The 21568-nt window shown below is 34.3% G+C and overlaps 1 protein-coding gene across 8 annotated transcripts in view; it reads right to left on the reverse strand.

Annotated features, from left to right (window-relative positions):
- Positions 1 to 21568, reverse strand: part of VPS13B (vacuolar protein sorting 13 homolog B) — a 741189-nt gene that overhangs the window by 417148 nt on the left and 302473 nt on the right. For all 8 annotated transcript variants that reach the window (XM_087447588.1, XM_087447586.1, XM_087447584.1 and 5 more), the window contains 2 exons: positions 12399 to 12508; positions 6753 to 6900 (listed from right to left, as the gene is read on the reverse strand). In XM_087447588.1, the coding sequence (XP_087303714.1) occupies positions 6753 to 6900; positions 12399 to 12508 (258 nt within the window). The remainder of the gene's footprint in view (positions 1 to 6752; positions 6901 to 12398; positions 12509 to 21568) is intronic.

Consider the following 21568-nt stretch of genomic DNA (forward strand, 5'->3'; position numbering starts at 1 on the left):
CTGGGAGAGAATATTTGCAAAACATACATCTGACAAGGGGTTGATCTCCATAATATATAAAGAACTCACACAATTGAACAACAAAAAAACAAACAACCCGATCAAAAAATGGGCAGAGGAAATGAACAGACACGTCTCCAAGGAAGATATACAGATGGCCAATAGGCACATGAAAAGATGCTCAACATCACTAATCATCAGGGAAATGCAAATCAAAACAACACTAAGATACCACCTCACGCCCGTTAGAATGGCTATAATCACCAAGACAAAAAACAACAAATGTTGGAGAGGATGTGGAGAAACAGGAACCCTCATACACAGCTGGTGGGAATGCAAATTGGTGCAGCCTCTATGGAAAACGGTATGGAGATTCCTCAAAGAATTAAAAATAGAGATGCCCTATGATCCAGCCATCCCACTACTGGGAATCTATCCAACGCACCTGAAATCAACAATCCAAAGAGGCTTATGCACCCCTATGTTCATTGCAGCATTATTCACCATAGCCAAGAAGTGGAAGCAACCTAAGTGTCCCTCGACAGACGATTGGATTAAGAAAATGTGGTATATATATACAATGGAATACTACTCAGCCATAAAAAAAGACAAAATCGTCCCATTTGCAACAACATGGATGGGCCTGGAGCGTATTATGTTAAGTGAAATAAGCCAGAAAGGGAAAGACAAACACTGTATGATCTCACTCATATGTGGAATATAAACCAACACATGGACAGAGAAAACTGGACTGTGGTTACCAGGGGCAGTGGGGGTGGGGGGTGGGCACAAGGGGTGAAGGGAGTCATATATATGGTGATGGACAAACAAAAATGTACAACCCAAAATTTCACAATGTTAGAAACCATTAAAACATCAATAAAAAAAAAAAGAATACAGACTACATTCCTGAGACCCCTATGCAGCTACATATGATCAAGTGACTAGCTTCTGAGTTTAGAAGCAAAAGTGGAGTGTGCAACTTCTGTATAGTTTTAAAAGAGACAGGGAATTCCCTCTTCTTTACTCATTTCTGATCACTGAAATGCAGATATGATAAACCGCTGGAGCATCCATTGTGGACCATGAGGCAAGCCTGGAATAGAGGTCACCAACAGCAGAGCAAAAAAGTACCTGATCTTGGAGAGCCGTAACACCTTGGGGGGCCTACCCTAAGCTTTCACATGAGAGACAAAATTCAGTCTTGTTTAAACCACTGTAATTGAGGAGTTTCTGATATTTTCAGCCAAACGTAACTCAATCTTAAATATTATAGCTATATTATTAAACTCTTGCTTAGCTTAAAAATACTATATTTTGAAATGAGGTCAGAAAAAAATGTAATTAGAAATATTCTACCTAATAACCTAAGTTCATTGTCAAAAGGAAGATTCTTTAAAAAAAAAAAAAGTCTGAAAACTTTCACTATCTGTAATATAAACAAAGTGTTTTTTAATATCAGGAATTTTCATATTTAATTCTCTTTGAGAACTAAATAAGAGCGAATTTCCATATGCCTGACCAAAAATTTAAATACCTGAAACAACATAATTTTTTGATTTTGTTAGAAGCAGTAATGACTCTGGGATATATTTAAGGATATATTAGAAAAGAAAAGGTATGTCAATAGTAGTGTTTCACTTTTAAGTCTCATCCAGAAACTTAACTGCATCACTGAAGTGACACCCAAACAAAGAGAGGCAGAACCTTCCACCCTCATCACAAAGGTTAGGTGTTTCCCAGTATATCCACATTAGCAGCTCTAATGCAAAATTCTTCACTATCTTAGTCCTATGGGACTCAGCTGAAAATTTAGAACAATTTCTTGACAAAAAAAAAAAGACACTCTGAAGTTGGCTGCTTATATATTAGGTATTAGAGGGGAAATAGTAGATAACTGAATTTGCACAGCCTAGATTTTTAGAGCTGGTTATGCCATTAAGGAACAAAAGAAGGCAACTAATCACAGAATGACTACTATAATCTGGAATTTTCATTAAAAAAAAGTCTCATTAAATATTTTTTTAACCTTGGATAAGTTGCTTGACCTTTTTTTGACTCAATCTCCTTAATTATAAAGTAAAGGGGTTTAATTAGATAATTCATTCCTAGATATATATATGTGTGTGTGTGTGTATGTGTATGTGTATGTGTGTGTATACATCTGTGTGTATATATATATACATATACATAATCCCATATGATTTTTCTACAGATATCCACATGGCTCACTCCCTCACCTGCTTCAAGTGTCTGGTCAAATACGACCTTTCAATGAGACCTACCCTGACTACCCTAATTAATTATCGTCCCACAGTTCACTAAAGCTCTGTACATTGTTTTCCCTTTATTCTCTTTGTGTTTCATTTTGGCAAGTTTCTACCTCTGTCTTCAAGTTTATTGATTTCTTCTTCTGCAATGTCTACTCTACTGCTAATTCTACTCAGTGAGTTTCTCATTTCAGATATTATATTTTTTCATCTCTAGAGCTGGGCTTGGTTCTTTTTTATATCTTCCATTTCTCTCCAGCATGTATCCATCTTTCCTTAAATATCTGAACATAATTTATACCTGTTTTAATGTACAAGTATTAATATACCTGATAATTCTATCATCTATGTCATTTCTCAGTAAATTTCTATTGGCTAGTTTTTCTTCTGGTCAAGATTTCCTGCTTCCTTGTATCTTTAACAGTTTTTGACTGAATGCTTCACTTAAGTTGTTACATGTCTGGATCTCGTATTCCTCTTAATAGTGTTAGGCTTCATTTTGCCAGCAGTTAACTTACTCACTGTTTTGGTTCCTTCAGAGGCTTTTTTTAAGCTTGTTTGAGGTGGGTCTAGGGTAGCCTTTACTCTATGGATAGTTTAGCTCCACTACTGAGGCATTGTCCTTTCTGGGGTCTCTACTGAATGTCCCGAATGATCAATGGGAATTCTATACTATAGACAATAGGAACCTGAATTCCTTCCAGCCCTGTGTGAGCTCTGGGAATCATTCAGATCACAGCTCCTTGGTCATCCTTTGCCCAACCTGTGGAGTCTCGTCCTATGCATGCACGTCTTACTATGCAGCAAATACTCAAGGAGAACTCAACTGCTGACTCCTGGACCTTTTTTGCTGCGTAGTTTCTCTCTCTGGAACTTTGTCCCATAATTTCCAGTCATCTCCCCGCCTTCTTATACTTCAATCCTTCTGCCTCCCAGAACTTCAATTCAGTAAGACAGCTGAGCTCGGCTTCATATACCCCACCTTGCTCTGTGGTCTAGAAGGTGCCTTCAGCCGGAAAGCCAGGGCAATCCTAGGACTCAACTCAATTGTTTCGCTTCTATGAGGTATCACAGTCCTGCACTGCCTATTGTCCAATGTCTTGAAACGTTTTTTTCTCCCATGTATTTTGACCAGTTTGTTAGTTATTTACAGCAGGAATATAAATCTAGTCCCTGTTACTCTGTGATAGTCAGAAGCTAAAGTTCCGTACTTTTAATCTACTAAATTTACATCATTATCATGTCTTTATTATCTTGGTAGTATTCGAGGAGTCAAATTAAAAGGCCTTCTATTATTTTAACTGTGTACTTACATTGCTTTAGACTTTAAAAGTAATATATAAACATGTAAGACAAAAATGGCTAGTACTTTTTAAAGAGCTATCATTTATGGAGTATCCTTTTTAAAGTTTTCATCTCCATTACAGACATTTTCATCAAGAGTTCCAAATTAATGTTCACAACATTTCCAAAACATAGGGTAAACAGATGTCATAGCTTTTAGAGGTTTCCTTGTTTTGAAAGATATGCAGATTCTCTATAAGATTATTTAGAATTTTGTGATAATATATTATCTTCATGTAAAACATGCTTTTATTCTGGCTTGGCCTGCCCTATGTGCCTGTATCACTGAAATAGTGCTGTTCTGCTGTCAACACATTTCCAGCCATCATGCACATGTTCTCCCTGCAGCCACCTACTTAACACTCATTAGTGGAGACTGGAAGAGGAAGACACCTGCTTCTTGTTGAATAATTAGAAAGCAAAATCAAGCCCAGTGCAGGATCACCAAGCCTTGGTTTTCACGTGCCAAAAAATACTACACACCTTGTTGGGGATGAACTTCAGATCAACATTGGATCTTGGGTTGAGAATATAAAAATAAAAAATTATTATAATAAGTATTCAGGCATAAATTAACAGTAACATTTCGCCACTGTACAGTTCAGTTAAAATCTTAAAATATGCATTTCACAAAAATGTGAATATACTTAACACTACTGAACTATACACTTAAAAGCGTTCTGATGGTAAAAGTAAAACAAAGACAGCAAAAAAAAAATGTGTAAAAGGCTATGAATACCTTACCAAATTCATTACAGTTTATGTTGCAATGTAAATAATAAAACAGGGATAACTACATTTAGAAGTAGGTACACATTCAGAGGACTCATAAAACATTTTTTAAATTAAAACCAAAACAGAAACTGTATACTCTAATTAAAAGTAAAACAAATTTTTGAAACTGAATTCTAAGTAGAGCAAATGGTTAGCAAAGAGCATTCTCAAAAAAAAGAGAGAGTGCTACTGCCAAGGTGTCCAGATAAGTGAAAATGGTGGGCATCCAAGGGGGAAGATACATAAGTCATAAAGAACACATGTTATACTCAGGGCCTTTTACCTTCTATAAATGTTCACAGTCCCAAAACAAGGCAAGCACAGCCATTAGTTTGATAACTGTTCATTCTTATGCTAGCTTGAGTAAGAATCTATATTTGGTGAGATAATTTATTCCTTACCTATAAGGAGAATACCTGTAGGATATCTAACCTAAGGGCTCTAGAGATGCAGAAACGTTCAAGACAGAAAAAGCAAATATCCACAATTCAAAAGCAAAGAACCAGAGCTCACATTTGTCATTTGAAATAAAGAACAATGTCATCTGTATATGTCTTCGTACTCTATAATGTAATAATTAGTGATGGGAAATTGTTTTCAGGTTTTAATATTTTCCTCAATATAAAATTAATTTCTTATAAAAAATGGGCAAGTATAAGAAAGCAAAATAAATCTCAGATATTAATTGATATCACTTGTGAATTGATATGTAACTGTTATGGGATGTGAATTTATATATAAAACTTCTCATACCAATGCTTTCTAAAATCTATCATCATATTTTCCATAGAGTTCTATGTCATGTAGTTTTATTTCAATCATAAGCATTTTCTTTCATCTTTACTCATTCCTAGCAATTACTTTAAATCAACTATCAAGTGTGATTTAAAGAAAAGGACTAAAGAGTAAAGAAGAAGGTCAGAAAATGTGACTATTGAGATTGAATTTATTCAATTGAGATTAAATATTGATTACATACATATTGAGATTAAATTTATTTTCATCAATTGACACTTAGCGGACACTTATTTCATTTTATTAACAGGTGATATTTATAAACCTCTTTATGTAAATTACCAGTTCAAGTCTAAAACTCTAGTATGGTATCTAAAGGAAATAATATCTAACTTTATTAAAAACTTTTCATCTTCCTATGATACAAAAACTAAGCACAGGCATTTTTGAGAATTGATAAAATCTCAACAGAGTAAAACGCTTATGGATAGTGACAGGTGGAAGTCTAATGATTCCGCAAAACAAACATAGCATCATATTTTAGGAAAAGTAACAAAGCAGAGGATAATAATAGTAATGTATAAAACTCCACAAAAATGTATGTTAGCATTTTTATTGCTGTTGTTAAATATAGTAAGGAAATAATACTAACTTTTCCTCTAAACCACAAGTGTTAGTTTGAACTTCCTTGCGTATACTAGCATATTTTAAATTCCTTAGGGAAGCTCATGTCTTATTAACATTTCTACCCTCAATATCAATTACAACAGAGTGTTGCCCATTACAGACATTCAATAAGTGATTTATTATTTATTGAAAATATAAAATCTTTTTCAATATGTTTTGGAATGTATGAGTTATATGAAATAAAGCCGAACACCTAAGGAAAAATATAAAATCATCTGAAGGTAGGTGGCCCATCATCACAAACATTGGACGTTAAAGAGAAAAACAACACTTAAAAGTGAAATCATAAAGTGCTTTTTTTATTACACACAATAAAAGAAATTGTTTTATGGAAAAATATTTATATTTTATATTTGCATAGATGATCTAGCTGAGAAAGTGAGAGATAGAAGATTGAGATGTATTGTGGTCTGCAAGAATTCACTTTAAGAAAGAACATAGTATCGGGAGACAATTCTCCACGGGTCACTTGTGTTTTTACATGTCTTACAAGTAGAGATATAGTGAATGCCTTTGTTTCCAATTGTGTTTTCAAGGATATTTGACACCGTACAGCCTCAGATGATAGAGAAATAGTCCTCCTGAGCAAAGGGCAAGTTTGCTTTCAGTCTTGCAAGGTACAGAAAGTATGCCTCATGCTTTCTACCCATTACAGTCCAATTTCTCTAAATTGAGGGTTCCTCTCCCATAATGTCAGTGTATATAGGTATCACCTGGCCCTCTTCGTGCCACCCTGTGGGAATCAGGCTTAGGGCAGGGACAGAAAAAAATGCTAATACTCTGGTTACTGCTAATGCTGTAGATAACAAAGTCCTTTGTCTCTATTCCAGGAGTCTCAAGTCTTTGGCCAGCATTCATGAAATTGTGGCCTGGATGACATGATAACTTATTAGCTTAAAGGTAGGTTAAAATCACAGACTCTTTAGAGTTCTTGACACATACCTGTTACTGTTTTTGTTTTTATAGGGCTGCTGGCATATTCAGAGGCCTGATATGATTGTTGCTTTGCCAAGGGCGCACTTCCAAGAGACATCTCGTCCTCTTTCCTTCTGCTAATTGGCATAACAAGAGGAACAGCTATCACAGGCTGCTGGAGAGAGTCAAATGAAACACTGAATTATTTACTATTTCTTAAGCAGTGAAGGTTAAACATGGCATCATTGAGGAAAGTCCTTTACAAATTGGGGTTGAGGCTTTATTATTTTAAATCAATGAATCAATGAATCAATGAATCAATCTCTCTCGTCCTCTCTCTTTCTCTCTGTGTCTTTCTCTCACACACACACACTCACACAGGGACATAATTCAATTCTAAATTACAATTCTGTATGAAAACCAAGACAGCTTGGAAATAATTAAAATTTAACATAAATTTTAGTAAGAAGTATAAAGATAATATGTTAAGGGAAAATCAAAACTAAAAATTAACTTTGAAAATTATGATTACTAGAAAATAAAAAGTTATCCTTATATCAGGGCCAGCCCAGCAGTGTAGTGGTTAAGTTCATGTGGCTGGCTTCGGTGGCCCAGGGTTCAAGGTTTGGATTCTGGGCGTGGACCTACACACTGCTTATCAAGCCAGGCTGTGGCAGGCGTCCCACATATAGAGTAGAGGAAGATGGGCATGGATGTTAGAACTCAGGGCTAACCTTCCTCACCAAAAACAAAACAAAACAAAAAGTTAGCCTTATAAAATAATATTTTTAGGACGCTGGTTAGCTCAGTTAGAGCATGGTGCTGACAAAATGATATTGTTAGTGACATACTTCTATAAACCGATTTTGTACACGTTAATATGGACAGTTCAATTTTTTTTAATAATTACCAAAAATCTCTATTATTTTGTCTGACATAGTGATATCCACAGCATATTTGGAAAGCACAGAAAAATATCTATAGTTAGAGAAAGCTGGAAAACATTATGATCCTGTAGTGAATGCATGACTGCTGAGCTGGACCATAAAGCAGCTGTTTCATCTTTATTCACCAAAATAAAGTCTGATGTTACTGCTGAGGACACCCAATACAATCTTGTCAGATTTTTGGCAAAAAAAATAAATAGGTATTTTTAAGTTTGCTGCAGGATCAAAGATCAATGTTGAACTGGGTGGAAAACAATCATCAAATGTTGGGTTTTAGCCACAAATTGAGAAGGAAATTGCAGCTTGGGAAACAACAGATGATAACTGTAACACAGCTGCACCAGATGATGAATCTGGAGGGGCTGGTCAGGCTGCAGTGTAGTCTGTTACCCTCAGCACCACAACAACCACACTTTTATACATCCAACTTGAATCCTCACCCAACTTATAATACTTATTTAATATTATTTAGATTATGAATAAATATTTCAATAAGAACATTTGTACATTTTATAACTATGTAATATAACCAATCAAGTGATGAGCTAGAGGGAAAACGGCAAATTGTTTTACAAGTTCCTACTTAGGCTGAGTAAAAGGACAAGAAAGTTGATAATGAGAAAATAAAAAGATTAAATATACTATACAAAACATCTTAATGTAGAGTACTTGCCTTCATACTAAATATTTAGTCAAACTGATAATATTTATACAATTTGAAATAGGAAATAATATTTAAGACCTACATGAGAACGGCAGAGCATAATGTAAGTTTTGATTCATTTAACTTCCTCATCTATAAAATAAGGGGGTTGAGATGTCTACTAGAAATCCCCTTTATGCTCTAACATTTAGTGATTCCATAATCCCTTGAATTTCTTGGCCATTATTTACAAACCTGGAATATGACCAAGTACTCTAAGAAATTACAACCAAGTTCAGGATCAAAATTAATATATAATAAATAATTAGAGAAAAATTATGTGCTGCATAGTGTGATATTGAATTCAAGCACAATAGTTGAAAAATGAGATTAATGAAAGCCATGGTATCGACAATACCCAACAAACAGAAATCTTCCTTTCGGTGGCTAAAACTCTGGGTGCATTTTCACGCAATAAAAAAAACATAGTAAAGGCCAAATAAAAACCCTTTCTAACAAGAGAGCAAGGATCTTACATGTCTTCTACAGAGCTGTATTCCAAATACTTAGAATGGTGTCCAACAGACCCTCCAAAAATATTTGCTGAATGATTGCTAATATCGGTGCTACGTGTCAGGCATGAAGAGATAATGCATGAAGAGTAAGGAGAGTGATTCCCTCCAGTTTTCTGGAAATATGTTTACTCCAGTCAAAAATATCAAAATAAGCAGTATTTATTTTTAGCAACCTACCATTGGTCTGCTTACATTCTTCTACCTTCTGGTACTGGATATTCTCTCAAATTTCAGTTAATCTCTAGCCTCAGATCTGTCCTATCCTTGCCCCATCAGTATCTCATGAACCCCAAATACCTAAAGCCTTTGGTCCCTCTTCCTATAAAGTTTTCCCTCCTTTAATTTATTATTAATTTAATAAATGTAAAAATACAGAAAATTATAAAGAAGAAAACAACATCCATATTCCTATCACAACCAATACTTACTGGCTATTAACATAATATATTTGCTTTTTTTTTAAAATAAAAGAGATAAATAACGTATTGCAGATAAAGCTAAAATCCCCTGACTACTAACCAACTGCCGATTCCTCCCAGAGTCAACCACTATTATGACACTGAGACAATTCTTCAAATTAATTTTTTACACCTATATTTATTTACACATATTACATATATATTTATTTATTTTAAGAGTGGTTTTGGAAAAATATACGTAGACACTCGCATATTGCAAAAATCCTTGGGAAATTGGTTTTTGCATGAAATATAATTTTGGGACATCCATATTAAGACCTATTATATAATCTTTAACAATAAAGTATTACATCACGTGAATATGCCAAGCTTTATCCACTTCATCAGAGACAGTGATTTAGGTTGTCTCCAATTTTATACCATTACAATGAATACTGCAATGACATGCTTGTACCTGACTCCTTACACTCATATGAATGTCACTGTAAGAGAACAGCTACATCAAAAAGCGGGACCTGGGGGGCTGGACTGGTGGCGTAGCAGTTAAGTGCGCACGCTCCGCTTCGGCAGCCCGAGGGTTCACAGGTTTGGATCCCAGGCGCGCACCGACACACCACTTGCCAAGCCATGCTGTGGCGCGTCCCAGATAAAGTGGAGGAAGATGGGCACAGATGTTAGCCCAGGGCCAATCTTCCTCAGCAAAAAAAAAGAAGAAGAAGAAAGAAAAAGTACAAAGATTTATCTATGAAGATACTTACCTCAGTATTATTTGTAACTCTGCATGAGCAGGATTATGGGTATTTATTAGTTTATCTTTTAAATAAAACTACTGTTTTTGAACTTATAAAATATATTTAATTTTAAAATAGTTATAAAACAATATAACAAAAATAAAATTAAAAAGCAAAATCTCTGAAAGTGCTTGGTATCAATCAAATGAATGTTTAATTTACTTAAGCTACTAGAACACTATTTGATCTTCGCGGATATCTATGGTATACTGGAGATAATTGCATCACTTATAAAATAGCCAAGGAAGAATTTACAATACAATGGAATATGATTCAGCCATACAAAAGAAGAAAATCTTGCCATTGGCAACAACATGGAGGGACCGTGAAGGTACTATGATAAGTGAAATAAGTCAGACAGAGAAAAAAAAATACCATATGATTTCACTTAGATGTGGAATCTAAACAAACAAAAAAAAGCCTGAACTCCCACATACATAGAACAGAAGGGAGGTTGCCAGAGGCAGGGGTGGGAGAAATGGGTGAAGGGGGTCAAAAGGTACAAACTTGCAGGGATAAAATAAATAAGTCATGGGATACTGTAATATACAGCATGATGACTATAGCTAACAATACTGTATTGTATACTTGAAAGTTGCTAAGAGTAAATCTCAAAAGTTCTCATCACAAGGAAAAAGGATCTGTAACTATGTGTGGTGATGAATTTGAACCAGACTTATTGTGCTGATCATTTCACAATATATACAAATATAAAACCATTCTGTTGTATATCTGAAACTAATATAATGTTATATTGTCAATTATATCTCAATGAGGAAAAAAAATTTACAACTAAAATTTCCCTGCCATTAGTCTTACTTCTCCATCACCCATACTCTATATTCTATTAGAGTAAACTTTCTAAAATCCAAATCTATTTATATCAGTTTCCTGTACTTCCTCTTTACCCTTCAGGATAAAGTATCAAGCACTTAGCACTATAAATAAAATCTTTTATAAATTGGTTTCCAATTTCTACCAGTTGCTATAAGAACACTTGCCTGCAGTCTAGAAAAACTGAAGGTCCCTTTCTTGCCAAGTTATTGCATATTCTTTGCCTCTGTTCACATAGTTCAGTATAAAACAACCTTCCTTGTCTGGCTTACTCCCATGACGCTCAGCGCAATTGTCAATTCCTCCTTTTAGCACTCTCATCAGCTTGTGAGAACTCTTCCTCTTTTTTGTTTTCATATAATCCTATATATACATCTAATGCAGCAATTAGTAAGACTGGCATTACTATATTCCTTCATATTCTCAAATACACTAAATACCTCTAGAGGGAAGGATATTCTCAACCATGACTTTTATTTCTACAGCCCCAGTATCTAGCATACTGCCTCATATTCTGTATCTACTTGATAAAAGGAAGAATGGAATGGGGGAGAAGTTTCAAAGGAAATTAGGACAAAGTGAAGAAAAACCTTTAAAAGCTGCTCCTTGAGACATGGGTTGTAGTTTTTGGTTAACTTTTTATATTCTTATGTAATTATAAAATTGAGTATTTTTCTCCATTCAACTAGCTTCAAGTTACTTCAGAAAAAAGATACAAAGCTATTTCAAATAGAATATTACAAAATTACAATTAAGTCAATGGGAAAATGCAATTCAATATAGCATAAATTTGGCCTCAAAAATTCTTAGTTCTGCCATTTACTATATATGTGACAACAGATAAGTAAACCTCAATAAGCATTGGTTTCTTCATCTTTAAAATAGGCATAATAAAATCTATCTGTCAGAATTACACTTAAGTTACATGACATAGAGAATTACATGTAAGTATTCTAGAAATTACAATTAGTTACTTTTTACTTTGTAGTTTATATTTTCTTAAACTAACATATATCCCAACTCTTTTGCACAAACCACCCCAATCCCAGAGTTAGAAACTCAATGCACATCTGTTGAATAAACCTAAAGATGAAGAAGAAATATAGAGATAATAAAAATGAAAGGTAACATTTACTAAGCAATTCTTCTATATCAGACACCCTGAGAACAAACATATTGGCACTGAAGGAAAATAGGCCAGTAAAATAGGACTATTTAAACTAGCCTGTCTCATGCAACTGTTTTACGAGCAATTGTACAGAAAGCCCCTTTAATAGTAAATGAAACTCTACTTTGAGCTGCAATTTCTTGTACAGAAATTAAGGAATAGAATTGCTTGAAAGGGGCAGAGTGGGGGACTGAAAAATTCTGGCACATCTATAAAATCAACAGAAGAAATATATAACTCTAATAAATGAGAAAAATATTTATTCATTTAGAGAATAAATCATAAACATTTCTTACCTGCTGCACATGTCTACTGGTTTGTTTCTGAGGCTGATAAATGAGCCAGGTGTATAAGACTGGGTCAATGTTAACTGCTAGTCCTTGTACACTACAAAGAAGTACGGCACCTAAAAAACAAGATTTTAAATTGCTATAATTCCTCATAAAAAATAATAAGCTTTATGTCACTTCACACCAATTAGGATAGCTGTAATAAAAAAGACAAACAATAACAAGTGTTGACAAGGATTTGGAGGAATTCAAACCCTCATACACTGCTGGTGGGAACACAAAATGGTGCAAATACTTTGGAAAACAATTTGGCATTTCCTCAAAAAGAAAAACAATAGTTACAACATAACCCAACAATTCTATTCCTAGGTACATACAAAGAGAACTGAAATCATATGTCCACACAAAATCTTCTACACACATTTTCATAGCAGCATTATTCATAATATCCAAAAAGTGGGGAAAATATGAATGTCCATGAATTGTTGAATGGACAAACAAAATGTAGTATAGCCACAAAATGTAAAATTATATATAATTTGGAATGAAGTACTGATACACGCTACAACATGGATAAACCTTGAAAATAAGCTCAAGTGAAAAAAAGCCAGTCACAGAAAACCACATGTTGTATGATTCCACTTATATGAAATGGCCAGAAAAGGCAAAACCATAGAGGAAAAAATAGATTAGGGGTCAGCCTGGTGGCACAGCGGTTAAGTGCGTGTGCTCCACTGCGGCAGCTCAAGGGTTTGCTGGTTCAGATCCTGGGTGCTCACCAAGGCATCACTCATCAAGCCATGCTGTGGGGGTGTCCCATATAGAGTAGAGGAAGATGGGGACGGATGTTAGTGCAGGGCCCATCTTCCTCGGCAAAAAGAGGAGGATTGGCATTGGATGTTAGCTCAGGGTTGGTCTTCCCCACAAAAAAAAAAAAAAAAAAAAAAAAGTAGATTAGTGGATGCCAGGACCTGGGGGGGAAGGAAGAATGGGAAATAACCGCTAATAGATGTGCCGTTCTTTCAGGAGTCATGAAAATGTTCCAGAATTAGAAAATGGTGATTGTTGCACAACCACTAAATTATGCACTTTAAAATAATAAATTTTATTGAATGTGAATTATATCTCATTAAAAAGTGCATTTGTCTTTAAAAAATAGTAATAAGCTTAATTTTTTAGGCAAACAGCAATTTCTATATTTGCCGTGAGAATGGAATATTATCTGTCTACTTTGTTTATATTATAAAACTAATTCACGATGTGAAAGGAAGCATTATTATAACCACTAAATAAATCACTGTAAATTACAGCTTTAAATGTTCAGAAGCAAAGGGAGAGAGCTGCCGAGACGAAATGCAGGCTAACATTCTGACATAAAACACAAAGCTGAAGTGTAACAAGATGCAATTCCATCCTACTAAAATATTTTTGTCCCTCTCTGATAAAAAGTAGCTCACACAGAACTTAAGCAGAATACCCCATTCTTAATTTATATGCATACTATGTATATCCATAAATAAGTTTTTGCATTTCTACATATATTTTTTGATAAAAATATTATTATTACACCACCAGGATGTATGGACTATGAAGGAAGGGGTATTTGTCAGTTTTGCTCTCAACTGTATCTCCAGCATCTAGGAAAGTAACTGCCACATGGTAGGGGCTAAAAAAAAAAAAAAAAAAAAGTCAGAATAAATGGTAGATAGGTTCTCAGGTTAGCTGAAAAAAGCCCATTTGTTCTATAATATTGCAGATTATTTAAACAATTAGTATAATTAACATTAATACCAAGTCCTATGAAAAGTGAACCACAGAGATGGATGGAGGAAAAGAAACAAGAGAAAGAAATTTCCCCTTTTCTCACAGCTTTGCACAGAATTTTCAAACAAGTGAAATTTGCCATGTGTACTCCACCCTACAGGGCTACTCCTCTCAGGGACCCAGATCAGTACAGATTCCTAGGCAGCATGCTGAGATAACATAAGCAATCCCACAATCCCCACTTCCATGTACCAATGCGTGTGCTGGTGAGCAATGATTTACTCAAATACATATCAGGAAGGAATGATGGGGAAGAAACTAAACACAAGATGATTGCAAACGATGAGTCATAATTGAAGTCCACTGGAAAATAGAATTTAATATATATTTTTTCCTGTAATAGAATGCAAATTCCTCATGAGAATTTAAATTCTTCTATTTCTCAAATACCACTAGCCTACAGAATAAAGGCTTAAAATGCTATATTATATTAAGGGAAATAAAATAGAACTTTCCCAAAATTATATCCACTTTTCAAACAATTATAGCAGCTCTACTACACCAGAGACCATCATCTCCACAAACTAACAGAAATATAGTATTACAGTATGCAGCAAGAGTTAATTTCAATAATGTTCTTGTTTTATAACAACTCATTCTCGCCAAAAATGTTATTAGGTGAGAAATAGAATTTGTCCCCAAATATGAAAAATTGTTTATTAAAACCGTTTTATTTTAAAGTAATGAGTTGAACAAATTTAAATGGAGAGTTTTAAAATTTATTTAAATTCAAGAATATATAATTCAATCTTAAAGGTTAAAAGACTTTTCTAAAATCCATAGAGAAATGAAAATACAATTAGATTTAAATTACTATGAATTGCTTCCTTGCATGAGCCCACTGTAATAGAATTTATTTTATAATTAATATCACATAAATATTAAAGACTACACAAATAATATGATTAAAAATAAAAAATGTCTTCCACCAAAAGAAGGAATTACAAAAAGAAAGAAGACAATGGGATCTAGAAGGCAAAAGATCCAACACAGGAGAAAAATGATGAGAATCCCCAGGATGACAACAGTTAATTAGGGAGAGGTACAGGGAAAACTTAATAACAATAAACACAATTATTAAATACAGGAAAAACAAATGTTATAAAGGAAAGGATAACTGATCATAAAATACAGGACTGTGCCATGAATAATATTTATAGACAGACTATGTCAATTCTGAAACAAATGAATGAGTTAATCAATTAATAAAACTTATGATATAAAAATATTAGGAGTATAGGTACATAAGAAGAATGTGTGATGGGAGCTGGAAAAGGTAAAAGTTAGCCAATTATCATTTTCCACAGTAAGACATCAATAAACAATGCTCTAAAATGAATAATCAAGAAAGAGCAAGAAAAGCCATGTTATTTAATAATTACTGAAAAGATTTGAAACTAGTTACCTCTTGAAAAGGGAACATTATAAAACAGGTGCAGTTGCTTTGAGGAAGAATATAATTGGGATTCTCAAAGTGAGGACAACAGGAAAAAGAGGTAAACGAGCTTTAGATTTTTTTGCTGAGGAATCTCTCTCTAGCAGGTAGCAAAACGCAGAAGAAAATTTTCTCTTTGAAAAAAGTCTCCAATTAATGGTCATGGAACAGGCACAAATTAAGATCTGTGAATGGTTCCCATAACAAAAAATCAGCCAGCACTGCCTAAGGCAAGCCACTGTAAGTGAGAGTTCAAAAAATCAACCAACAACAAATTTAGACCTTCAAGCAACGGAGATATTTGAATATAGGACATAAAACAGCTATGTAAAAATGTTTAAAATACAAAAGTATAAATTCCTAAAAAGGCGCACACAATGAGAATGTATCAGCAAAGAACATATTTTAAAGAAAAACTGAAAAAACAGAAATGACAGATTTAATTTTTGAAGTAAAAAACTCACCCAACAGGTTAAACAGCAGATTAGATATAGCTGAAGAGAAAATTAATGAAATGGAATAAGCACGATGAGATAATTTAGAATGCATCTGAGATAGAAAAATGAAAGAACACTATTAAAATGAGGTTAAGACAAGACAAGAAACAACATGTGTTGGAGAGGATGTGGAGAGAAGGGAACTCTCATACACTGCTGGTGGGAGTGCAAACTGGTGCAGCCACTATGGAAAACAGTATGGAGATTCCTCAAAAAATTGAGGATAGAACTACCATATGATCCAGCTATTCCACTGCTGGGTATTTATCCAAAGAACTTGAAAATACCAATGCATAAAGATACATGCACCCCTGTGTTCATTGCAGCGTTATTCACAATACCCAAGACCTGGAAGCAACCTAAGTGCCCATCAAGGGACGAATGGATAAAGAAGATGTGGTATATATACACAATGGTATACTACTCAGCCATAAGAAACAATGAAATCCAGCCATTTGTGACAACATGGATGGACATTGAGGGTATTATGCAAAGTGAAATAAGTCAGAGGGAGAAGGTCAAATACTGTATGATTCCTTCATTAAGTAGTAGATAATAACAACAAGAAAAAAACACATAGAGACAGAGATTGGATTGGTGGTTATCAGAGGGGAAGAGGGAAGGGAGGAGGGCGAAAGGGATAATTCGGCACAAGTGTGTGGTGATGGGTTGTAATTAGTATTTGGGTGGTGAACATGATGTAATCTATGCAGAAATAGAAGTATAATGACGTACACCTGAAATTTATACAATGTTATAAACCAATGTTACTACAATAAACAAAAAATTAAACAAAAAAAAGAAATCTAAAAAAAAAAAATAAAATGAGGTTAAGAGATATCACAACTGAGTAAGAACATATATCTAATTAGATTCCAGAGGGAGATACTTAGGAATGGGGTTGAGGCAATACTGTTAAAAACATAACAGTAAAACATAACCCCGGTGGCATAGGTGGCTGAGTGCACGTGTTCTGCTGTGGCGGCCCGGGGTTTGCAGGTTCGGATCCCGGGTGCGCACCGATGCACTGCTTGGTAAGCCATGCTGTGGCAGCGTCCCATGTAGAGTGGAGGAGGATGGGCGCGGATGTTGGCCAGTCTTCCTCAGCAACAAAAAGAGGAAGATTGGCAGATGTTGGCACAGGGCTGATCTCCTCACACACACACAAAAAAAAACATAGCGGAGGGGCCGCCTGGTGGCGTAGCGGTTAAGCGCGCTCTGCTGCTGAGGGCCTGGGTTTGATCCCAGGCGCACACTGATGCACCACTTGTCAGGCCATGCTGTGGTGGCGTCCCACATAATGTGGAGGAAGATGGGCACAGATGTTAGCCCAGGGCCAGTCTTCCTCCGCAAAAAGAGGAGGATTGGCAAGGATGTTAGCCCAGGGCTGATCTTCCTCACAAAAAATAAATAAATATGTGAATAAATACATACATACATACATACATAAAAACATAACAGCTGAGAATTTTACAGAATTCTCAGATAGCAAACATCAAACCCAAGAAGCCCAATGAACCCAAACTGGATAATTAAAAACAAACCTACATTAAGCAAAAAAAAAGAAGCAGCTACAAAACACTTAAGATAAAGGGAAGAAGAGAAAATCACCCCAAATGAAAAGAAAGACCACCTAGGGAATAAAAAAGCAAATAAATTGACAATCAACTTCTTAGTAAATAGTCAATGGTATTCATTATATGATTTTACTTCAAAACTTATATATTCTTTTGTATGTACCAAGTGTTAAAAGATAATAAAGAAAAAGAAATTAAATTGATTTTTAAAAATAAATCAGAATAAGTTTTGTTCTATTAAATATCTCTAGAACAAGCCCCATACAAACTTTTTTAAAAATTATGATGAAAAATATACAAAAAAATCTATATAAACAAAGCACTATATAAATTTAAAAGTATCAAACTGAAGAAGACAAAAATAAAGAAATTACAGATATTCTCCATATTGGTCAAGTTACTTTAAAAGTCTTTTCAGATGTGCCAAAAACTAAGTGTTGAGTAAATTTTTAAAAACAGTTTCTAAGTTATTATCACACCTTTTGAATTGGGATTTTAGAGAAAGAAAAAGGAAAACAAATGTAACAAATATTTTCACATAGAAAAATTAATTTTGAAAGTCTTATTTATTTTTTTATAATAAAGCTAAAAAATATTCACCAACACATATTCATATTATGTTATATAATTATGCTATAACAAATATAATTAAATGACTCATAGCCAGGTTTAAACTTGATGAATGTTAAATAGGTGATAAGAGAATGATCTTAATTTAACATCAATTTAGTTGAAATTATAATTTAGAGAAAATGTTCTTTTAAATTTAAAGGGATATTTTCATATTATACCCAATTTATGAGACATAGCCTTTAAAAATAACACAAGTTCCGACATATAAGTGTGCAGACAATTAGCCTGATACTGAGTTGACTCAGAACAGATCCCCCACAAATCACTAAATTTTGGCAATGTATTATTCTGTTTAATTTTAGCCTGGAAGACAATTAATGAGAAAAGTGTGCTCTACTCCTCTGCTCACTGCCAAAATGGCTCACTTATCCACATTCCACTCAGGCTTCACCAATTAGTTAAACCAAGGCACCACTGTCATTTTCAGTTACACCCTAAGCTAAAGAATGAGAACTGAAATAGCAGTTAGAGACCAAAGTTGCAGAGCATTAAAATTGAACATATATGTTTCTCATCAGCTATAGAAACCTCGTCAACCAATCAGTTTGTCTTGTAACATATCAAGTCATAAACAGGAAAAGGTGCCCTGCATTTTATCTTGAACCAATGAGTGAGACAAGAAACACAGACATATTAAACACAGACATATTAATCTTCAGCTAAGTGGCTAAAACTATTTTTCTATTACACAGCTATAGTAAAGTAACAACTTTTTAGATTTGTGTAGCTCTTAAGAAATTATTTGCTACTTTTATTTTTAAGATTAATTTCAAGAATTTTGGCTAAACAGTTAAGTAAACAAAAAAGGAAGAATCAATACTTCAAAAACAAAGGTGGGGAATAAAGGAAAGATAGAGTAATCAGAGGCTAAGAAATGATAGAGCAGAGATGAGCTGACAACTATTGGCAACTTTATCCAACGTAAGTGTAAAATTTAGTATAAATGAATCATAAGATCTTGAGGTATGTGTGTATGGTAGCTCACATTACTTAATTAACAATTACTTCACCTTCTGTTAGGATACAGAAAATCGAAAGAGAACTCTATTCCATCACAACAACAAGAGCAAGCCATGTAACCTATCAAAGCTTTTCAATTCACCAGAGAGCAGTGTTCACAACAAAACCTAATGAATAAAAATCATAAAATTGAAAGGCCCTCATAGGGGAGAAGGAATGACTAGCAGCTCTCCTTGGCACAGCAGTAGGAGGAGAAGAAAGCTGATAAGAAGAAAACAACTGAACTTCTAACAAATGTTTCAAGACCTAGTTAGGGGCTGGCATGACAGCTTAGAATCTTTGAGAACCCTAGACACAAGGAGAGTCCACACACCTGCCATATCTTTTCAACAAGCCTCCACCAAACACTCATGAGATGACAGGGGACAGGACTGAATGAGAAAGACCTCACTGAGATGGAGGTGGATGGAGCCTGATGAAGTCTGAGTGCAAAGGAGAACTGAAAGAAATCTTACCAGGCACTCTGAAATTTTCAGTGAGCACCAACCAGGACAATCTGTGATTAGGAGAAGGGAAAAGGATCTAAGAGAGATCCCTCTATAAGGACAAGTGAACAAAGCATCCTGAAGTCTGAGGGTAGGTCAGGAGAATTGAGAGAAAATCATAAACCATGATTACAAAAAGAAAGATTCTGATCTTGCTCTATAAAAATTTGAAAGCTGCAATAACTTAATATAAGAAAGCAAGAACCAGACTCAGCTCAATCACAAAAAAGAAAGCAAAGACCAGATCCATCTCAACTATACCAAAAAAACATGACAAAAGAAGAGGTATGCCCTTTTGTGGGCATAAACATTATTTACCACAGGCTCTATTATTCTTTTTACACACAATGTTTGGCATTCAATTTAAAAAAATTATGAAACATACAGCAAAACAAGAAGAAATAACTCATTATCAAAAGAGAAATGAGTCAATAGCTTTAGTCCCAAAAGTGATGCAAATATTGGAATTATCAAACAGGGATGTTAAAACTACTCTGATAAATATGTTAAAGAACATAGTGAAAAGAAGGTAGACAACATGCATAAGCTGAAGGGGAATTGTAGCAGAGAGATGGAAACTATTAAAAAGAGCCAAATGGAAATATTAGAATTCAAAAAATATAGTATCGGAGGTAAAGAATTCTTTCAAGTACTCTTTCCAAACCTGATGAATGTTAGCAACTGACAGATTCAAAAAACTCAGCAAACCGCAAGAATAAATAAAAAGAAAACCAGCTTTAGACACATCATGATTAAAATGCAGAAAACCAAAGACAGAAAAAGTTTTGAAATTACCCAGAGCAAAAAAAGACACAATACATATAAGGTAACCATGATAAATAACTCCTCATCAGAAATAATAGTGGCCAAAAGACAATGGAATGATATCCTTAAAGTGCTGAAAGAATAAAAAACAATCTAGATTTCTAAATCCATTGAAAATATCCTTTAAAAATGAAGACAAAATAAAAACACACACACAACAAAAATAATTTGTCTCCAAAGACCTTGCACTACTAGAAATTACTAGAGCAGTGCTAAATTTAGGCTGAAAGGAAATTATAACAAATAGAAACCCAACTCTAGAAAAGTAATGAAGGACACCAGAAAGAGTAAATACATTGGTAAATAAAAAGGATATCCTAAAAAAATTCTTTTCTTTCTTCCTTCCTACACACATACAAAGTTTCATATATTTTATATATATATATATGCATATATATATATATTTAAATCTCTTTAAAAACACTCTTGACTGTTTAAAGTAAAAATAACGACAATGCAATGTAGGGTTCATATTGCACATAGAAGTAAAATATATGCCCACAGAGCAGAAAGAAGAGGATGGTGGTAACTGGAAGTAAAATAGTGTAGCAATGCATTTACCTTATTTTTCAGCTTATCAATTCCTTCACTGTCCTCTGAACTTGCCAATGTTACTGTCAAGCCCAATTCAGATCAGACAAAAAGTATTCATTAAATATCTATTGACATACTTTCTTCTTTCCATCTATCCAAATTCTGCACATCCTTTGATTCAAATTGGCCTCCACCATTAAGACTTCCTACTACCATTGACCTTTCCATTCTCTGGCCAACAACAATACTGCGTATTACAGAACTCATTTTAGCCACTGACTCAATTCAGTTTTCTCAGGAAATAAGAATGTCATCAGTTAAGAACGACAGAGGAGGTTATGAGTGC

The sequence above is a fragment of the Ceratotherium simum genome, chromosome 23 (assembly GCF_057802395.1).
Source record: "Ceratotherium simum simum isolate JZ-2026a chromosome 23, ASM5780239v1, whole genome shotgun sequence".
Lineage (NCBI taxonomy): Eukaryota > Metazoa > Chordata > Mammalia > Perissodactyla > Rhinocerotidae > Ceratotherium > Ceratotherium simum.